At 36.6% G+C, this 21,208-nt stretch overlaps 2 protein-coding genes across 2 annotated transcripts; both read right to left on the reverse strand.

Moving 5' to 3' along the window:
- Positions 1–14,534: 14,534 nt before the first annotated feature.
- Positions 14,535–15,835, reverse strand: LOC113293428 (gibberellin 3-beta-dioxygenase 1-like). Its single transcript, XM_026542067.1, has 2 exons — positions 15,295–15,835; positions 14,535–15,176 (listed from the first exon to the last, which is right to left on the reverse strand). Exons 1-2 carry the CDS (start codon positions 15,777–15,779, stop codon positions 14,549–14,551), a joined length of 1,113 nt encoding a protein of 370 aa, XP_026397852.1. The 5' UTR covers positions 15,780–15,835; the 3' UTR covers positions 14,535–14,548.
- A 2,583-nt stretch (positions 15,836–18,418) lies between these two features.
- LOC113296042 lies at positions 18,419–19,790 on the reverse strand. Its single transcript, XM_026544382.1, has 3 exons — positions 19,616–19,790; positions 18,718–19,531; positions 18,419–18,593 (listed from the first exon to the last, which is right to left on the reverse strand). The coding sequence occupies exons 1-3, from the start codon at positions 19,788–19,790 to the stop codon at positions 18,419–18,421; spliced, it is 1,164 nt and encodes a 387-aa protein (XP_026400167.1).
- Between the last annotated feature and the right edge of the window lie 1,418 nt (positions 19,791–21,208).

Here is a 21,208-nt window from a genome sequence, read left to right on the forward strand (position 1 = left end):
AGTTTAAGAGTAGGTAACTTGTATTGTGCTAATACAAGTTATATCGGGCAGTCTTATCCTGGACACATCTTCGCACGTTGGGGTTTAGCATTACTTTAGAGTATACCCGCGAACTAATGTGTTAAGGACAGCTTGTTGAACCTGTGATTCTGCCCTCATCAATTTGTTCGTGGTAGAGTTGTTTGATACGGTTCTTTATATTTATTGTTTGATACATCTGACGTTTCTTTTATTGTTGCAAGACTCCAACAATCTTAACACATTACTATTCCTTGTAACAATGGGAAAGAACGACGTTGAAAGACCACAAAAGTTTAATGGAAAGGATTTCAAGAGATGGCAATCCAAGATGTTGTTTTAACTAAGCCATCATGAACTGGATTATGTACTTGTTCCACATGATGAATTGATGAATGCTGAAGCTTTAACTGAGGAGGTGATCGAGCATAACAAGCGGTGTAATTTTATGGAGAAAAATCATATCATGAATGGTTTGGAAGATACGATGTATGATTTTTACAATGCTAAAGAAAATTTCAGTGCTTATGATTTGTGGACTGCGTTAGAAGAAAAGTATCAAGCGGAGACTGCAGGGAGCAAGAAATTTCTGGTGGCGAAGTTTATGGACTTCAAGATGACGAATGATAAGCCTGTTGTTGATCAATTCCTCGAATTTCAACAGATTATTAATGAGATTCTTGCTGAAGGTATGGTCATTGATGAGACGTTTCAAGTATCTGCGGTAATTAAGAAGATACCAACTTCCTGGTCTGAGTACAAGAAAAAGCTAAGGCATGAAACTGGCGAGATCAACATGGTTGAATTAGGGAATAAGATTCAAGTGGAAGAGTTGATGTGCTCCAAATATAAGAACGTGTCTTCTGCAAGGGACATGAGTAATAAAGCTCATATGACTGAACATAGATCTTCCAAAGCTGGAAGGCGAGAAACTCTATATGGGTAACTCATCTGCATCAGAGGTTGCAGGAAAAGGAAAGTTCGGTCTGAAGCTCACATCTGGCAAGACTCTCACATTGAATGAAGTTCTTCATGTTCCAGACATCTGCAAAAATCTTGTTTCTTGTTCTGTTTTAGATGATAAGGGTTTTAAAGTTTCAATTGAGTCTGGAAAACTTATAGTAACTAAGGGCAATGATTATGTGGGTAAGGGTTATAAGACTGGGGGTCTTTACAAACTTAATGTAACTTGTCCTGAAGTGAAATTGAATGATTCTTCTGCTTACATGTGTGTGTCATCGAATGTTTGGCATGAAAAAATTGGTCATGTAAATTACAAATCAATGCATAAACTGGCTAGCGTAGGCTGCATACCCAAATTCACTTTAGATAAAAGTCATAAGTGTGAGATTTGCGTAGAATCTAAGCATGCTAAGAAAATCATTCAGGAAGAATGTCCAGAGAAACACTAAGCCCTTATAATTGATTCATTCAGACGTAGTTGACATGAAGTAAGTTCAAACTAGAGGTGGTAAGAAATGGTGTGTCACTTTTATAGATGATTGTACGAGGTACTGTCAGGTTTATTTGCTTAGAGGGAAGGACGATGCCTTAGAAGCCTTTAATATATATAAACGTGAAGTTGAAAACCAATTGAATGCTACCATTAAAACTTTTAGGTCTGACCGTGGTGGTGAGTATCTAATTCCTATTGGATATTTATGTGAAGAACATGGCATAATACATGAAACTACAACCCCTTATTCACCTCAATCTAATGGTGTAGCTGAACGTAAGAACCGTACCCTTAAGGATATGATGAATTCCATGTTGATTAGTTCAGGATTACCTTCGAATTTGTGGGGGGAGGCTATCCTCTCAGCCAATTACATCCTGAACAGAATACCCTTTAAAGGATCAGATAAAACTCCATATGAGTTATGGAAAGGTAAACAACCATCTTATGATTACTTCAAAGTGTGGGGGTGCTTGGCAAAGGTGTCCATCCCTCCTCCTAAGACAAATAAGATAGGACCCAAAACCGTTGATTGTGATTTTATAAGGTATCCTGAGAATTCTAGTGCTCATAGGTTTATGGTTGTGAGTTCTGAAATTTCTGACATAGGGTTGAATACTATCATGGAGTCTAGGGATGCTGGGTTCTTTGATAATGTTTTTCCTATGAAACGTGATTCTCGAAAGAGATGTTTAGATGATCCCCTAGAATTTCCATCATCCAGTCAGTCATTACCTTTAGAGGAAGATGAACCAGAAATAGAACCTAGAAGAGGTAAAAGGGTTAAAACTAAGAAAACCTATCCTGGTTGCATTACATACCTAGCCGAGTCTGATCCTCAGACTTATAAAGAATCCATGACTTGTCCTGAAGCTCCGTGGTGGAAAGAAGCTTCAATTATTTAAATGGGTTCCATTCGAGAAAACGGTACTTTTGAACTTGTAGAGTTACCTCCAGGGTCTAAGGCCATAGGTTGTAAATGAATTTTCAAGAGAAAACGTAATATAAATGGAACTATTGAAAAATACAAGGCTAGGTTGGTAGCGAAAGGCTATAAACAGATAGAAGGTATAGACTTCTTTGATACATATTCACCAGTAAGTAGAATTAGCTCCATTAGGATGTTAATTGCTATAGCTTCTGTCCATAACCTCCAGATACATCAAATTGATGTAAAGACAGCGTTTTTGAATGGTGAATTAGATGAAGAAATTTATATGGAACAACCCGAAGGCTTTGTAGTTAAAGGTTGTGAGAAGAAGGTTTGTAAAGTGAAGAAATCTTTGTTGGATTGAAACAAGCACCTAAAAAGTGGCATGAGAAATTTGATCATGTGATGATTTCTAGTGGTTTTAGAATTAATGAATCTGATAAGTGTCTTTATACTAAACTTGTCAAGGATGCCTGTGTGATTGTATGCATGTATGTTGATGATATGCTTATACCAGGTACACACATGGATGTTATTAATACCACTAAGAATCAGAAAGTATCGTTTATCCAATATTGCAAATCTGCAATAGGTAGAGCTAAGAATATCTTCTACAATGGAAAGTCTATACATATGCGTAGAAGACATGATCATTTGAAATTACTAATCTCCACAGGCGTTATTTCCATAGATTGGACAAGGTCCAAGGAGAATATCGCGGACCCTTTGACGAAAGGTTTGCCCAAGGAGATAGTTAGTAAAGCATCGAACGGGATGGGGCTTAGGATCAAATAATTAAACTTGCCATGAAGGATACTCAACCTTGCTGACTGAAGATTCCAATAACAAGGTTTCGAATGAGACAACTAATTTATGGTGGGTAAAGGTAAACACTATCAGAGAATTTCATTCTCTGTCCCTTCCCTATGGTGTTGATGTGATAGTGTGATTGCATGTGGAGGATGACTTTTAATCAAGTCTTAATGAGTTCTATAGTTTCAATTTAAGATTGAAGTGGGGTGTAGCAGTAAACACTCTTTATGGAACTCACCTATCTGAATGAGGAAGTGGGTCGCTTCCAATGAGAATGAAGCCGATTCTCTAAAGCATTTTGAGAAACAGGATATGTCCAGGGCCAAAATGGACAAAACGGCACGAACTTAGCAACACTTGGAGGATATCATGCATGGATGTTATTAGAATTACACCAAACGCTATCAGTTCAAGACATTGTTCACTATCTAGCTAGTAGTTCCGGTAACTTCTCACTAAGCAAGGTTCAAGACCTCATGGACACCTTTGCCTAAATGGAATTTTCCGTACTCTGATTTTTCGTTTTTTACCGAGATTTCATTCATGTGGGGGATTGTTGGAGAAAATGAGTTATTTAATAAATGATTTTTTGGTCTTGGTGTGGTTTGATCTCATGACCTAAGGGTCTAAGGATACTCACTCATTTTTGAGTGAATGAAATGGAACCTTTAGTCCCATATTGTGGAAAACTAAAGAGGTGCTCCACTATATTACCATGTTCTCATGGATATGTTGTAAAACAATGTGGGTGGAGCGGGTGGGGCGAAAAATACATGTTTCGACCCATGCCCATGCGCGTGTACCAAGCACCAAGTCCGTGTCTACTTGAAATTATTTTTTGCAAGTTTTTAACTTGATAAATAATTTATTTAAGAGTTTTATTTATCGAAAAAATTCCTTTTTTGTGTTTAATTGTTTTACAAGAGACAAAACTCGTTTTATAAGAAAAAAACCTAAACCTAACTTGATTTGCAAGTTAATTTTCCTATAAATACAACTCGAAAATCTCTTTTCAAAACACACAAGCAGCGACCATCTCTAGGTCTACTTTTCTTCATCTTCTTGCTTTTATTTTCGTGCGGCGTTTTACTTCCATCCCCGTTGCTGAGTTTAAGAGTGGGTAACTTGTATTGTGCTAATACAAGTTATATCGGGCAGTCTTATCCTGGACACATCTTCGTACGTCGGGGTTTATCATTACTTTAGAGTATACCCGCGAACTAATGTGTTAAGGACAGCTTGTTGAACATGTGATTCTGCCTTCATCAATTTGTTCGTGGTAAAGTTGTTTGATACGATTCTTTATATTTATTGTTTGATACATCTGACGTTTCTTCTATTGTTGCAAGACTCCAACAATCTTAACACATTACTATTCCTTGTAACAATGGGAAAGAACGACATTGAAAGACCACAAAAGTTTAATGGAAAGGATTTCAAGAGATGGCAATCCAAGATGTTGTTTTATCTAAGCCATCGTGAACTGGATTATGTACTTGTTCCACATGATGAATTGATGAATGCTGAAGCTTTAACTGAGGAGGTTATCGAGTATAACAAGCGGTGTAATTTTCTGGCGAAAAATCATATCATGAATGGTTTAGAAGATACGATGTATGATTTTTACAATGCTAAATTTTTTTCAGTGCTTATGATTTGTGGACTGCGTTAGAAGAAAAGTATCAAGCGGAGACTGCAGGGAGCAAGAAATTTCCGGTGGCGAAGTTTATGGACTTCAAGATGACGAATGATAAGCCTGTTGTTGATCAATTCCTCGAATTTCAACAGATTATTAATGAGATTCTTGCTGAAGGTATGGTCATTGATGAGACGTTTCAAGTATCTGCGGTAATTGAGAAGTTACCAACTTCCTGGTCTGAGTACAAGAAAAAGCTAAGACATGAAACTGGCGAGATCAACATGGTTGAATTAGGGAATAAGATTCAAGTGGAAGAGTTGTTGTGCTTCAAAGATAAGAACGTGTTTTCTGCAAGGGACATGAGTAATAAAGTTCATATGAATGAACATAGATCTTCCAAAGCTGGAAGGCGAGAAACTCTATATGGGTAACTCATCTGCATCAGTGGTTGCAGGAAAAGGAAAGGTCGGTCTGAAGCTCACATCTGGCAAGACTCTCACATTGAATGAAGTTATTCATGTTCCAGACATCTGCAAAAATCTTGTTTCTTATTCTGTTTTAGATGATAAGGGTTTTAAAGTTTCAATTCAGTCTGGAAAACTTATAGTAACTAAGGGCAATGATTATGTGGGTAAGGTTTATAAGACTGGGGGTCTTTACAAACTTAATGTAACCTGTCATGAAGTGAAATTGAATGATTATTCTGCTTACATATGTGTGTCATCGAATGTTTGGCATGGAAGACTTGGTCATGTAAATTACAAATCAATGCATAAACTGGATAGCGTAGGCTGCATACCCAAATTCACTTTAGATAAAAGTCATAAGTGTGAGATTTGCGTAGAATCTAAGCATGCTAAGAAATCATTCAGGAAGAATGTCCAGAGAAACACTAAACCCTTAGAATTGATTCATTCAGACGTAGTTAACATGAAGTAAGTTCAAACTAGAGGTGGTAAGAAATGGTTTGCCACTTTTATAGATGATTGTACGAGGTACTGTCAGGTTTATTTGCTTAGAGGGAAGGACGATGCCTTAGAAGCCTTTAAGATATATAAACGTGAAGTTGAAAACCAATTGAATGCTACCATTAAAACTTTTAGGTCTGACCGTGGTGGTGAGTATCTAATTCCTATTGGAGATTTCTGTGAAGAACATGACATAATACATGAAACTACAGCCCCTTATTCACCTCAATCCAATGGTGTAGCTGAACGTAAGAACCGTACCCTTAAGGATATGATGAATGCCATGTTGATTAGTTCAGGATTACCTTCGAATTTGTTGGGGGAGGATATCCTCTCATCCAATTACATCCTGAACAGAGTACCCTTTAAAGGATCAGATAAAACTCCATATGAGTTATGGAAAGGTAAACCACCATCTTATGATTACTTCAAAGTGTGGGGGTACTTGGCAAAGTTGTCCATCCCTCCTCCTAAGACAAATAAGATAAGACCCAAAACCGTTGATTATATTTTTATAGGGTATCCTGAGCGTTCTAGTGCTCATTGGTTTATGGTTGTGAGTTCTGAAATTTCTGACATAGGGTTGAATACTATCATGGATTCTAGGGATGCTGAGTTCTTTGAGAATGTTTTTCCTATGAAACGTGATTCTCTAAAGAGATGTTTAGATGATCCCCTAGAATTTCCATCATCCAGTCAGTCATTACCTTTAGAGGAAGATGAACCAGAAATAGAACCTATAAGAGGTAAAAGGGTTAAAACTAAGAAAACCTATCCTGGTTGCATTACATGCCTAGCCGAGTCTGATCCTCAGACTTATAAAGAAGCCATGACTTGTCCTGAAGCTCCGTGGTGGAAAGAAGCTTCAATTAGTTAAATGGATTCCATTCGAGAAAACGGTACTTTTGAACTTGTAGATTTACCTCCAGGGTCTAAGGCCATAGGTTGTAAATTGATTTTCAAGAGAAAACTTAATATAAATGGAACTATTGAAAAATACAAGGCTAGGTTGGTAGCGAAAGGCTATAAACAGATAGAAGGTATAGACTTCTTTGATACATATTCACCAGTAAGTAAAATTAGCTCCATTAGGATGTTAATTGCTATAGCTTCTGTCCATAGACTACAGATACATCAAATGGATGTAAATACAACGTTTTTGAATGGTGAATTAGATGAAGAAATTTATATGGAACAACCCGAAGGCTTTGTAGTTAAAGGTTGTGAGAAGAAGGTTTGTAAACTGAAGAAATCTTTGTATGGATTGAAACAAGCACCTAAACAGTGGCATGAGAAATTTGATAATGTGATGATTTCTAGTGGTTTTAGAATTAATGAATCTGATAAGTGTGTTTATACTAAACTTGTCAAGGATGCCTGTGTGATTGTATGCTTGTATGTTGATGATATGCTTATACCAGGTACAAACATGGATGTTATTAATACCACTAAGAATCAGAAAGTACCGTTTATCCAATATTGCAAATCTTCAATAGGTAGAGCTAAGAATAGCTTCTATAATGTAAAGTCTATACATATGCGTAGAAGACATGATTCTCTGAAATTACTAATCTCCACAGACGTTATATCCATAGATTGGACAAGGTCCAAGGAGAATATCGCGGACCCTTTGACGAAAGGTTTTCTCAAGGAGATAGTTAGTAAAGCATCGAAGGGGATGGGGCTTAGGATCAAATAATTAAACTTGCCTTGAAGGATACTCAACCTTGCTGACTGGAGATTCCAATAACAAGATTTCGAATGAGACAACTAATTTATGGTGGGTAGAGGTAAACACTATCAGAGAATTTCATTCTTTGTCCCTTCCCTATGGTGTTGATGTGATAGTGTGACTACATGTAGAGGATGACTTTTAATTAAGTCTTAATGAGTTCTATAGTTTCAATTTAAGATTGAAGTGGGATGTAGCAGTAAACACACTTGATGGAATATATGAATGAGGAAGTGGGTCGCTTCCAATGAGAATGAAGCTGATTCTCTAAAGCATTTTGAGAAACAGGATATGTCTAGGGCCAAAAAGGACAAAACGGCACGAACTTAGCAACACTTGGAGGATATCATGCATGGATGTTATTAGAATCACACCAAACGCTATAAGTTCAAGACATTGTTCACTGTCTAGCTAGTAGTTCCGGTAACTTCTCACTAAGCAAGGTTCAAGACCTCATGGACACCTTTGCCTAAATGGTATTTTCCGTACTCTGATTTTTCGTTTTTTACCGAAATTTCATTCATGTGGGGGATTGTTGGAGAAAATGAGTTATTTAATAAATGATTTTTTGGTCTTGGTGTGGCTTGATCTCATGACCTAAGGGTCTAAGGATACTCACTCATTTTTGAGTGAATGAAATGGAACCTTTAGTCCCACATTGTGGAAAACTAAAGAGGTGCTCCACTATATTACCATGTTCTCATGGATATGTTGTAAAACAATATGGGTGGAGCGGGTAGGGCGAAAAATACATGTTTCGACCCATGCCCATGCGCGTGTTCCAAGCACCAAGTCCGTGTCTACTTGAAATTATTTTTTGCAAGTTTTTAACTTGATAAATAATTTATTTAAGAGTTTTATTTATGGAAAAAATTCCTTTTTTGTGTTTAATTGTTTTACAAGAAACAAAACTCGTTTTATAAGAAAAAACCTTAACCTAACTTGATTTGCAAGTTAATTTTCCTATAAATACAACTCGAAAATCTCTTTTCAAACACACAAGCAGCGACCATCTCTAGGTCTACTTTTCTTCATCTTCTTGCTTTTATTTTCGTGCGGCGTTTTACTTCCATCCCCGTTGCTGAGTTTAATAGTGGGTAACTTGTATTGTGCTAATACAAGTTATATCGGGCAGTCTTACCCTGGACACATCTTCGCACATTGGGGTTTAGCATTACTTTAGAGTATACCCGCGAACTAATGTGTTAAGGACAGCTTGTTGAACCTGTGATTCTGCCCTCATCAATTTGTTCGTGGTAGAGTTGTTTGATACGGTTCTTTATATTTATTGTTTGATACATCTGACGTTTCTTCTATTTTTGCAAGAGTTCAACAATCTTAACACATTACTATTCCTTGTAACAATGGGAAAGAACGACGTTGAAAGACCACAAAAGTTTAATGGAAAGGATTTCAAGAGATGGAAATCCAAGATGTTGTTTTATCTAAGCCATCATGAACTGGATTATGTACTTGTTCCACATGATGAATTGCTGAATGCTGAAGCTTTAACTGAGGAGGTGATCGAGTATAACAAGCGGTGTAATTTTCTGGCGAAAAATCATATCATGAATGGTTTAGAAGATACGATGTATGATTTTTACAATGCTAAATTTTTTTCAGTGCTTATGATTTGTGGACTGCGTTAGAAGAAAAGTATCAAGCGGAGACTGCAGGGAGCAAGAAATTTCTGGTGGCGAAGTTTATGGACTTCAAGATGACGAATGATAAGCATGTTGTTGATCAATTCCTCGAATTTCAACATATTATTAATGAGATTCTTGCTGAAGGTATGGTCATTGATGAGACGTTTCAAGTACCTGCGGTAATTGAGAAGTTACCAACTTCCTGGTCTGAGTACAAGAAAAAGCTAAGACATGAAACTGGCGAGATTAACATGGTTGAATTAGGGAATAAGATTCAAGTGGAAGAGTTGTTGTGCTCCAAATATAAGAACGTGTCTTCTGCAAGGGACATGAGTAATAAAGCTCATATGACTGAACATAGATCTTCCAAAGCTGGAAGGCGAGAAACTCTATATGGGTAACTCATCTGCATCAGAGGTTGTAGGAAAAGGAAAGGTCGGTCTGAAGCTCACATATGGTAAGACTCTCACATTGAATGAAGTTCTTCATGTTACAGACATCTGCAAAAATCTTGTTTCTTGTTTTGTTTTAGATGATAAGGGTTTTAAAGTTTCAGTTGAGTCTGGAAAACTTATAGTAACTAAGGGAAATGGTTATGTGGGTAAGGTTTATAAGACTGGGGGTCTTTACAAACTTAATGTAACCTGTCATGAAGTGAAATTGAATGATTCTTCTGCTTACATGTGTGTGTTATCGAATGTTTGGCATGGAAGACTTGGTCATGTAAATTACAAATCAATGCATAAACTGGCTAGCGTATGCTGCATACCCAAATTCACTTCAGATAAAAGTCATAAGTGTGAGATTTGCGTAGAATCTAAGCATGCTAAGAAATCATTCAGGAAGAATGTCCAGAGAAACACTAAAACCGTAGAATTGATTCATTCAGACGTAGTTGACATGAAGTCAGTTCAAACTAGAGGTGGTAAGAAATGGTTTGTCACTTTTATAGATGATTGTACGAGCTACTGTCAGGTTTATTTGCTTAGAGGGAAGGACGATGCCTTAGAAGCCTTTAAGATATATAAACGTGAAGTTGAAAACCAATTGAATGCTACCATTAAAACTTTTAGGTCTGACCGTGGTGGTGAGTATCTAATTCCTATTGGAGATTTCTGTGAAGAACATGGCATAATACATGAAACTACAGCCCCTTATTCACCTCAATCCAATGGTGTAGCTGAACGTAAGAACCGTACCCTTAAGGATATGATGAATGCCATGTTGATTAGTTAAGGATTGCCTTCGAATTTGTGGGGGGAGGCTATCCTCTCAGCCAATTACATCCTGAACAGAGCACCCTTTAAAGGATCAGATAAAACTCCATATGAGTTATGGAAAGGTAAACAACCATCTTATGATTACTTCAAAGTGTGGGGGTGCTTGGCAAAGGTGGCCATCCCTCCTCTTAAGACAAATAAGATAGGACCCAAAACCGTTGATTGTGTTTTTATAGGGTATCCTGAGCATTCTAGTGCTCATAGGTTTATGGTTGTGAGTTCTGAAATTTCTGACATAGGGTTGAATACTATCATGGAGTTTAGGGATGCTGAGTTCTTTGAGAATGTTTTTCCTATGAAACGTGATTCTCGAAAGAGATGTTTAGATGATCCCCTAGAATTTCCATCATCCAGTCAGTCATTACCTTTAGAGGAAGATGAACCAGAAATAGAACCTAGAAGAGAAAAGGGTTAAAACTAAGAAAACCTATCCTGGTTGCATTACATACCTAGCCGAGTCTGATCCTCAGACTTATAAAGAAGCCATGACTTGTCCTGAAGCTCCGTAGTGGAAAGAAGCTTCAATTAGTCAGATGGATTCCATTCGAGAAAACAGTACTTTTGAACTTGTAGATTTACCTCCAGGGTCTAAGGCCATAGGTTGTAAATGGATTTTCAAGAGAAAACGTAATATAAATGGAACTATTGAAAAATACAAGGCTAGGTTGGTAGCGAAAGGCTATAAACAGATAGAAGGTATAGACTTCTTTGATACATATTCACCAGTAAGTAGAATTAGCTCCATTAGGATGTTAATTGCTATAGCTTCTGTCCATAACCTACAAATACATCAAATGGATGTAAAGACAGCGTTTTTGAATGGTGAATTAGATGAAGAAATTTATATGGAACAACCCGAAGGCTTTGTAGTTAAAGGTTGTGAGAAGAAGGTTTGTAAACTGAAGAAATATTTGTATGGATTGAAACAAGCACCTAAACAGTGGCATGAGAAATTTGATCATGTGATGATTTATAGTGGTTTTAGAATTAATGAATCTGATAAGTGTGTTTATACTAAATTTGTCAAGGATGCATGTGTGATTGTATGCTTGTATGTTGATGATATGCTTATACTAGGTACAAACATGGATGTTATTAATACCACTAAGAAAATGTTGAATGAGAACTTTGACATGAAAGACTTAGGCCCCGCTGATGTCATATTAGGGATGAAGATTAGAAAAACTTCTAATGGCTATAGTCTGAGTCAGTCTCATTATGTTGAATCCATACTTAATAAATATAATCAGTTTGACTGTAAACCTGTTTGCACTCCATATGATTCTTCTTGCAAACTCATGAATAATAAGGGTGTAGGTGTTAACCAACTTGAATACTCGAGAATCATAGGAAGTCTGATGTATTTGATGAATTGTACGAGATCATACATTGCTTATATTGTGAGTAGGTTAAGCAGGTATACTTGTAATCCAGGGAATAAACATTGGGATGCACTTAATAGAGTGCTAAAGTACTTGAATTACACAATGACCTTTTTTTTGAATTACGAAGGGTATCCGGCCGTCCTTGAGGGATTTTGCGATGCGAACTGGATAGAAGACTCATAGGAGTCTAAGTCTACGAGTGGATATGTATTCACTCTAGCAGGTGCGTCTGTATCTTGGAAGAGTTCCAAACAGACATGTATAGCTCGCTCAACTATGGAGTCGGAGTTTATTGCGTTAGATAAAGCAGGAGAGGAGGCCGAATGGCTAAGAAACTTTTTAGAAGATATTCCTCTCTGGCATAGGCCTGTGCCATCTATATCTATACATTGTGACAGCAAATCTGCAATAGGTAGAGCTAAGAATAGCTTCTACAATGGAAAGTCTATACATATGCGTAGAAGACATGATTCTTTGAAATTACTAATCTCCACAGGCGTTATTTCCATAGATTGGACAAGGTCCAAGGAGAATATCGCGTACCCTTTGACGAAAGGTTTGCCCAAGGAGATAGTTAGTAAAGCATCGAAGGGTATGGGGATTAGGCTCAAATAATTAAACTTGCCATGAAGAATACTCAACCTTGCTGACTGGAGATTCCAATAACAAAGTTTCGAATGAGACAACTAATTTATGGTGGGTAAAGGTAAACACTATCAGAGACTTTCATTCTCTGTCCCTTCCCTATGGTGTTGATGTGATAGTGTGACTGCATGTGGAGGATGACTTTTAATTAAGTCTTAAAAAGTTCTATAGTTTCAATTTAAGATTGAAGTGGGGTGTAGAAGTAAACACTCTTGATGGAACTCACCTATCTGAATGAGGAAGTGGGTCGCTTACAATGAGAATGAAGCCAATTCTCTAAAGCATTTTGAGAAACAGGGTATGTCCAGGGCCAAAATGGACAAAATGGCACGAACTTAGCAACACTTGGAGGATATCATGCATGGATGTTATTAGAATTACACCAAACGCTAGCAGTTCAAGACATTGTTCACTGTCTAGCTAGTAGTTCTGGTAACTTCTCACTAAGCAAGGTTCAAGACCTCATGGACACCTTTGCCTAAATGGTATTTTCCGTACTCTGATTTTTCGTTTTTACCGAGATTTCATTCATGTGGGCGATTGTTGGAGAAAATGAATTATTTAATAAATGATTTTTTGGTCTTGGTGTGGTTTGATCTCATGACCTAAGGGTCTAAGGATACTCACTCATTTTTGAGTGAATGAAATGGAACCTTTAGTCCCACATTGTGGAAAACTAAAGAGGTGCTCCACTATATTACCATGTTCTCATGGATATGTGTAAAACAATGTGGATGGAGCGGGTGGGGCGAAAAATACATGTTTCGACCCATGCCCATGCGCGTGTACCAAGCACCAAGTCCGTGTCTACTTGAAATTATTTTTTGCAAGTTTTTAACTTGATAAATAATTTATTTAAGAGTTTTATTTATGGAAAAAATTCATTTTTTGTGTTTAATTGTTTTACAAGAAACAAAACTCGTTTTATAAGAAAAAACCTAAACCTAACTTGATTTGCAAGTTAATTTTCCTATAAATACAACTCGAAAATCTCTTTTCAAAACACACAAGCAGCGACCATCTCTAGGTCTACTTTTCTTCATCTTCTTGCTTTTATTTTCGTGCGGGCGTTTTACTTCCATCCCCGCTGCTGAGCTTAAGAGTGGGTAACTTATATTGTGCTAATACAAGTTATATCGGGCAGTCTTATCCTGGACACATCTTCGCACGTTGGGGTTTAGCATTACTTTAGAGTATACCCGCGAACTAATGTGTTAATGACAACTTGTTGAACCTGTGATTCTTCCCTCATCAATTTATTCGTGGTAGAGTTGTTTGATACGGTTCTTTATATTTATTATTTGATACATCTGACGTTTCTTCTATTGTTGCAAGACTCCAACATTTGCTAATGTTCATTGGGGCATTTCCAAATATACAGCCAAGTGAAGCCAAACTAGCATCGACTAAACAACAGTGAACGATTCTTTCCTCGCTAAACAATGTTAGTTTATTAGTTGATTACCACCATCATCATTCATAGACAAGCTAGGTCACACTGCACTTACTGAAATGGCGTTTTATATTTCAACATTGGCACTTAGTGAAATATAAAATTGTTCTCTTGTTATTGATGGGCCGGAAATATTTATTAAATGTTGAGTTCCCCAAATAGATTAGATATATAAACTTTTTTGTTTTTTGTTTCAAGTACTACTTCAACAAATCACTATTTTATGAACTTTTTACAGATTTTATCTATTTGATTTCTTTTCACGAAAAGATTCAGAAACTATATTATTTCTGCACTGCGCAATCCGCAAGGATCAATGCCGACTCCTAAAACGACGTGCAGGAGGTCATTATATTGTTCACACTAACTCTAGTTATGTGATTGGTCAAGGACTCAAGGGTCTGTGCAAAACTGCAAATCTAAGGAGGAGGGCAGCGGGAAGCAAAATCACCATATCAACATTGAAGGGTTGATTTGCAGCTATATGTATGTAGCTAGAAAATACTAGTGGCAGTATCGCCAACACTTCAATGAAATTCCATTGTTTATCTAATACATGAACGGGGTTACAAACAATCTCCATTATGATTGAGCATTTGTGCAAATCTCTGGATTAACAGCGGCAAAAGAAAGAGATTTATCAAAATGTTTGGCCTTGATACCAATATACTCTCTCCAAGTCATGTCCCTATACCGGATAGGATGATTAGAGTCGACAAGTTTAGGTATTGGTGCGATTTTTGAATTGCATGGTGGCCCGTAAAAGTACCCAATGGATATCCTATGATGACTTTGGTTCACAATGGCACGATGCACAGCTGACGGGAACCTACCGTTTGTCAGAATATGAAGAAGATCGCCGATATTAACAACAAATGCACCAGGTACTGGTGGAACCGTAACCCAACCAAACCCATCTACTTTAATTTGAAGACCTCTTGATCTGCTACTTTGATATAGGATTGTGAATAAAGAAGTATCAGTATGTGATGCTAAACCCATAGCTTTGTTAGGATCTGGACAAGCTGGGTATGAATTCAGTTGTATTGCAGTGTGTGGCGCTTCGGATTTAAGATCCTCCGGTGATGAGGAGGATCCTAGCAATGTTATCCGCAGATCGTCTTTCGTAATCTCTAACGAGTCAAGCATCAAACCAAGCAGACGGTTGGCTAGATCTTTTGACTTCTTTTGGTGTTCTTCCATTACATGACTGCATGGACATGTATACGAGTAGTTATGCCATATTGCTGATAAAACATGTTCGGCTCCAAAGTTAGAATGCTATTAGTTAAAAGCAGATGCAAAACTAAAGAAAAAAAATTGATTACCAAAATGGAGTATGATCACCATTAGGCCAAATTTTCGAAGTCTGATCAATAGTAGCCGATTGATCAACGATGGTAAACCCTTCTTGCCATAAAAAGTTGGGGAAGAAAGGTTGCATACGAGGACGACCATACCCACCAACAGAATCCGGCGTTCGAAGAGCCTTGAGTTTTTGTTGTGAAGGTTGGGTAAATAGATTTCTACTCTGAGATTCAACTTCATCAAGAAAAGATATAGAAATTCCATGGTTTGTAATTTGAAAGGCACCCCATGTCTCACAAGCATGACCTATAAGCTTCACAATATTAGGATCTTCGATGTCTATAATAGGTATAACTTGATCATGACTGATATCAGATATAGAGTCTTGACCGAGAGACGGCCATGTGTGAGAATCTGGTAACTCATGAACTTTTTTGAAATCGATTGGGATGATGTTATGGAAGTTTATAGGATGATCTTTATAAGCTTCTGATATAGATTTCATGATCAGCACTTTTCTGTGCACCAAGTGTGCGGAACAGCGTACTACTGCGTACTTGATAATAGTGGGAACTGAAAAGGCTAGGGAGGTTTATCCAAACATGAGCTCTTAGTTGATGAGAGGGTTTACGCTTCTAAAAGAGCTTTATATATTCGTTATACAATGTTCTTTTTTTTCCCTAAATCATGAATTTATTACTCAAAATTTTCATAATACAACAATCAGCCAAGTTATTTTCAAGGCCAATTAAATAAAATAAAAATAAACTGAACATCAAGAAAAAATAAAATTACAAAAACACTAACAATTACTTATGATAATCTGAAATACATATCTTCTTCGTTCTCCAATCTTCCGAGGTTCATCATAGTATTGAACAACACCTCTGTTTAATAAGACATCTTTCTTTGCCATCTTGTCAGCAGAGAAATTTGTTTCTCTGTATGAATGTCTCAAACTGATTGATGGGATTTGCTTCTTTATCCTTCCCCATCTACTCATTACAATCCATGGCACCTTGTTATTTGAAAAAGCAACTAACACCGCCTTTGAATCCAGTTGAAAGCATACCTCAAGAAAGCGTTTGCTAACAACCCATTCTCCTGTCACAATTAGAGCCATTACTTCTGCTTAGTAATTAGTTGATATTCCCAATCCACCTGAAGCAGCTCCAATACAGTCACCTGAACTGTTTCTTGCAATAAATCCTAATCCTGCTATCCCTGGATTAGCCTTAGAGGCTCCATCACAGCTTATTAGTATTTGGCTTAGCACACGCAGCTTAAAAAAGCATTGATTCACTCTTGTAGTTTTAGCTCTAACCCCTGAGATGCCAAAAAATAAGAGTATATGTAAATCATACATAGTTCCCCACACCTCTCCTCTCATTCTTGTACAGCATTCACTTGTAACTCTTATTATTCTTTGTTTGAATTGTTCTACATCTAGTGTCACCGCTTCGTAAATTACTGAGTTTCTTGTAAGCCACAGTTCCACCGTAGTATTGAATGCACTATTGTACCATACTTCCTTGATTGCAGAGCTTTTTCCTTTGGGTACATCCATAACTTCATCAAAACATTTTGGACTAGAGCAGTGAAAAATTCCACTCAACCAATGCCATATCTATTCACTAAAACTACAAGACTAGAGAATATGACCCATTGTGTCTTGACTATTGCCACAGAGATAACACTTAGATACAGTTAAGAATCCTTTTTTCCTAACTGTTTCCTCAGTTGCACAAGCTCCTCTTAAGATTTTCCATAAATTGCAAGAAGTATAAGGATGAATACAAGGTTTCCATACCTGATTAGCCCATGCCAAAACTGTATATTTTTTCCTTATCATATAAGTTGCACCATCCACTGTAAATTTCCCATTCATATCATTTGTATGCATTTTTTTTATCCCGCCCATTCATCAAAACTGGCAACTCACTGGCATCAAAGTATTTTAATATTGGAGCTGGAATCTGCCATTCACCATTTTGAATTAGATCATTCACCTTGAGGTCAGCATGTTGCGTTACATAATCATCCTCAGTATGCCTGTCAATTAAAGCATATTTTTTAATCCATTTATCCTTCCACACTGATATTCTGTGTCCATCCCCCACAATCCATCTACTGCCTTCATACATCTCAGACATTACCCATTTGATCCCTAGCCAGATTGAAGATTGTTTATAATATTTGATCCACTCACCACATTTATCCTTGTATTTAGCTCTCATAAACAGTGTCCATTCTTCATCTTTATTTTCTATCTTCCATAGTAATTTCATTAGTAAAGCTTTGTTCATTACTTCAAGTCTTCTTAATCCCAAACTACCCTCCTCCACTGGAGCATTTACTTCATCCCATTTAACTGTAATCAATTTCTTCACTGCAGGATCTCCTGACCACAAGAAATTTCTGATAATTCTTTCACAAGTTTGGATAACTGACTTTGGCCACTTGTAAAAAGCCATAGTGTATATAGGCATGCTACATAAAACAAACTTAACCAGAGTCAATCTTGCTGAGAAAGCTAACAGCTTACCCATCCATCCAGCTAGCATCTTTTGCATCATTTCCACCATCCCCCATACTTGTTTTGTTTTTACTCTTCATGGGTTAAGTATAACTCGCAAATACTTGTATGGGAAAAAAAGATAGTTTCATCTGTAAAAACTCTTCAATTCCTTGCTTCCTAGCAGCTGAAACTCCTCCCACAAAGCATTTACTTTTGGCTTTATTTACTTCTTGACCAGTATTATTTTGATATTTCAGTAGTACGGTCATCAAATTCTCCAGAGTCTTTTTATTGCCATTACAAAATATGAATATGTCATCAACAAACGTTAGATGTGTTGGTTGGCATCCACCTCTGCAAACCATTGTTTGAATTTTTCCTTGCTGCACAAATTTTGTTATGTTTCTGCTCAAAACTTCCTCTGCTAACACAAAAAAAATTGGTGAGAGAGGATCACCTTGTCTCAATCCTCTCCCCACATCAAAAAAACCACAAGGACCACCATTTACAAGAACTGATGTTCTAGCTGATTCAAATATCTTCTTTAACCATTGAATTCCAAGCTCAGAAAAATCAAATCTTCTCAACACTTCAAACAGAAAACTCCAGCTCAAAGAATTATATGCTTATGTAATATTTATTTTGAGTCCAACATTTCCTCCCCTTCTTTTAAAATCTAGTTCATTCACTAATTCAGATGCTAATACAATCTTCTCATGTATATTTCTACCTTTAATGAATGCCCCTTGTTTCTCTGAAACCATTCTCCCAATTACAACACCAATTCTATCTGTTATAATTCTAGTAATGATTTTAAAGTTAAAGTTTGCCAGACATATTGGTCTAAAATGTTCAGCTTTCTTGGCCCCTTGAACTTTAGGAAGCATAAACAAAAAAATTAGAATTGAAACCTCTGGGTATAAACCTGTTACTCCAGCAATACTGTATAACCTCCACTAATTCCATCCCAATAATCTCCCAAGCAAATTTATAAAGACTTCCAGGAAATCCATCTGGTCTAGGTGCACTATCTGCATTCATTCCAAGCACTGCATTTTTAATTTCATCTTGAGATGGAATAGCATCAAGAAATACATTATCCTCATCAGTTAATACTTTAGGGATTACGTCAAACAATTCATCATCAAATGCCACATTCTTCTTTTCAAACTTCTTTTGATAATGAGATACTAAAATATAAGAAATTTGGTCTTGACCAGTTACAAGATTACCTTCTGTGTCTTCCAGTTCTGAAATATTATTGTAAGCCTTCCTAATCCTCATGGTTGAAAGAAAAAATGCAGTGTTAGCTCCACATTCCTTAACCCATTGAATTCTTGATTTTGCTCTCATTAATTCATTATATTGTTGAGAAGCTAAATCATTCTCCCCTATTGCAATCACTAATTTATTGAGTAACTCAATATTCTCTGGATCTGCATCAGACTCCAAAGCAGCAGCTAGAACATTCTCTTTTGTAGTTTTTATCTTAATTCTGAGGTCACCAAATACTTCCCAATTCCATTTCTTCAAAATATTCTTCAGTCTTTTTAGCTTACTGATAAAGATGAAAGTAGGGTTCCCATTACAAACTTCTACCCATGAATATTGAATTACTTTAATAAAATCTGGATGAGTAGTCCACACTGGTTGGTACTTGAATGGAATGTTATTTGGTCTTGAAATATTAACAACTCCACCTAACAATGCTCCATGATCTGATGTTCCTCTAACACCCACTTTATAACTCCATCAATCATACTTCTCCAACCATTTTATATTGAAAAAAGCTTTATCCAAATCACATAAAATTATTTTCTTACCCACCTTATTACTACACCAAGAAAATTGAATACCAGACTTGGGGGCTTGTACTAAATTACATGATTCAAGACAATCTCTGAATTCCTGCATTGAAATTCTTAATGGGGCTCTACCACCTTTTTTCTCTTCACAAGTGAGCACCACATTAAAATCTCCTATCACCAACCATGGCATCTTCAACTCACTAATTCTAATTAATTTTTTCCATAGTGATCTTCTGTATATAGTCAGGAAATCAGCATGAATACCTGTAATTAATATCTTCATGAATCCCTGAAAGAGTGTAAATCATGACCGGACGGAGCCAGTGTATAACACCCTGCCCAACTGGCGATTCCTTTTAGCCTATCACTAGTTTCAAAGAAACCATTGTGGGGTGAGTGAATATGGCTACTTTTCATATAGAAGATGAAAGAATACTTAATTTACTTAATTTCATAAGGTCGAAGTTTTTTCTTAGATCAAATTATATTGTAATAAGATTTGATATTATTCTTTAATACAATAAGAATTCTTACTTTATTAGTAACCTTTCGAGTTATTTGATTCTCTGTTTGAAAATACTTCTCCATACCGTTGCTTGTAGAATCTAATCCAACAAGATTGTTTATGAATATTGATAATATAGGAACAAAGGTATGATTCACAATCTTAAGATTTTGATATGACAATTTCTCTTAGTGAAATGTTCACAGTGAGAAACAGAAGCAACTGAGCAGATATTTCGTAACCCATCCAAGTCAACATTATGAAACCTTGTTGAATTGTATTGATTTTCTTGATTGAAAGATCCATCACATGAAGAAATCAGTGGGTTGTCTATTAGATCTAAGAGAAGTTTTTTTGAGAAACCGCAAGTTCCTGACCAACTTCTGGACGATTCCTTAAATGAGATTATCACATTTTTCATTCGTGTCTTCCGCGATGGAACCTTGAAGATGTCAAATCCTGCTACTACGTTGACTGAATCAGCCACTGGATTCAATTCTTATAGGTTGGGTCGCACCAAACACAGATTGTTAGATATTTTCGTGTTTTCCTACTCTGATACCAATTGAAAATACGAGAGTACCAAAATACATTACAATCTTTTATTTATCCATCTATAAGTCCTCTACCGAAATTCATTGTCTACGGACTGAGTCGAGACAATACAACAAATCGTTTCACACTTCGTGTGATCGTCTATGGATGCGAGATCGAGATAATATGACAACAAGATAACATGTGTGATTGACTATGGATACAATATCGATACAATACAACAACGAAATATGATACTTGATAATAGGTTCGAACTTAACCAAACTCTATAGGATCACTATCAAGTATATGTGGAGTTAACATTTGTGTAATTTACTTTAAATTATATAAACAATTATAATTGCGGAAAATAAAAGTAAATCGCACAACAAGATTTTGTTAACGAGGAAAACTGCAAATGCAGAAAAAACCCGGGACCTAGTCCAGAATTGTATACTCTCAGAATTAAGCCGCTATACAAAATCTACACCAACTTCGTAAAGTTGAGACCAAGCAACTACCCCTAGTTCACTTAGTTTACTCAGTATCCATGCGCTTCCGACTTCAAT

This window comes from Papaver somniferum, chromosome 7 (genome assembly GCF_003573695.1).
Source record: "Papaver somniferum cultivar HN1 chromosome 7, ASM357369v1, whole genome shotgun sequence".
Lineage (NCBI taxonomy): Eukaryota > Viridiplantae > Streptophyta > Magnoliopsida > Ranunculales > Papaveraceae > Papaver > Papaver somniferum.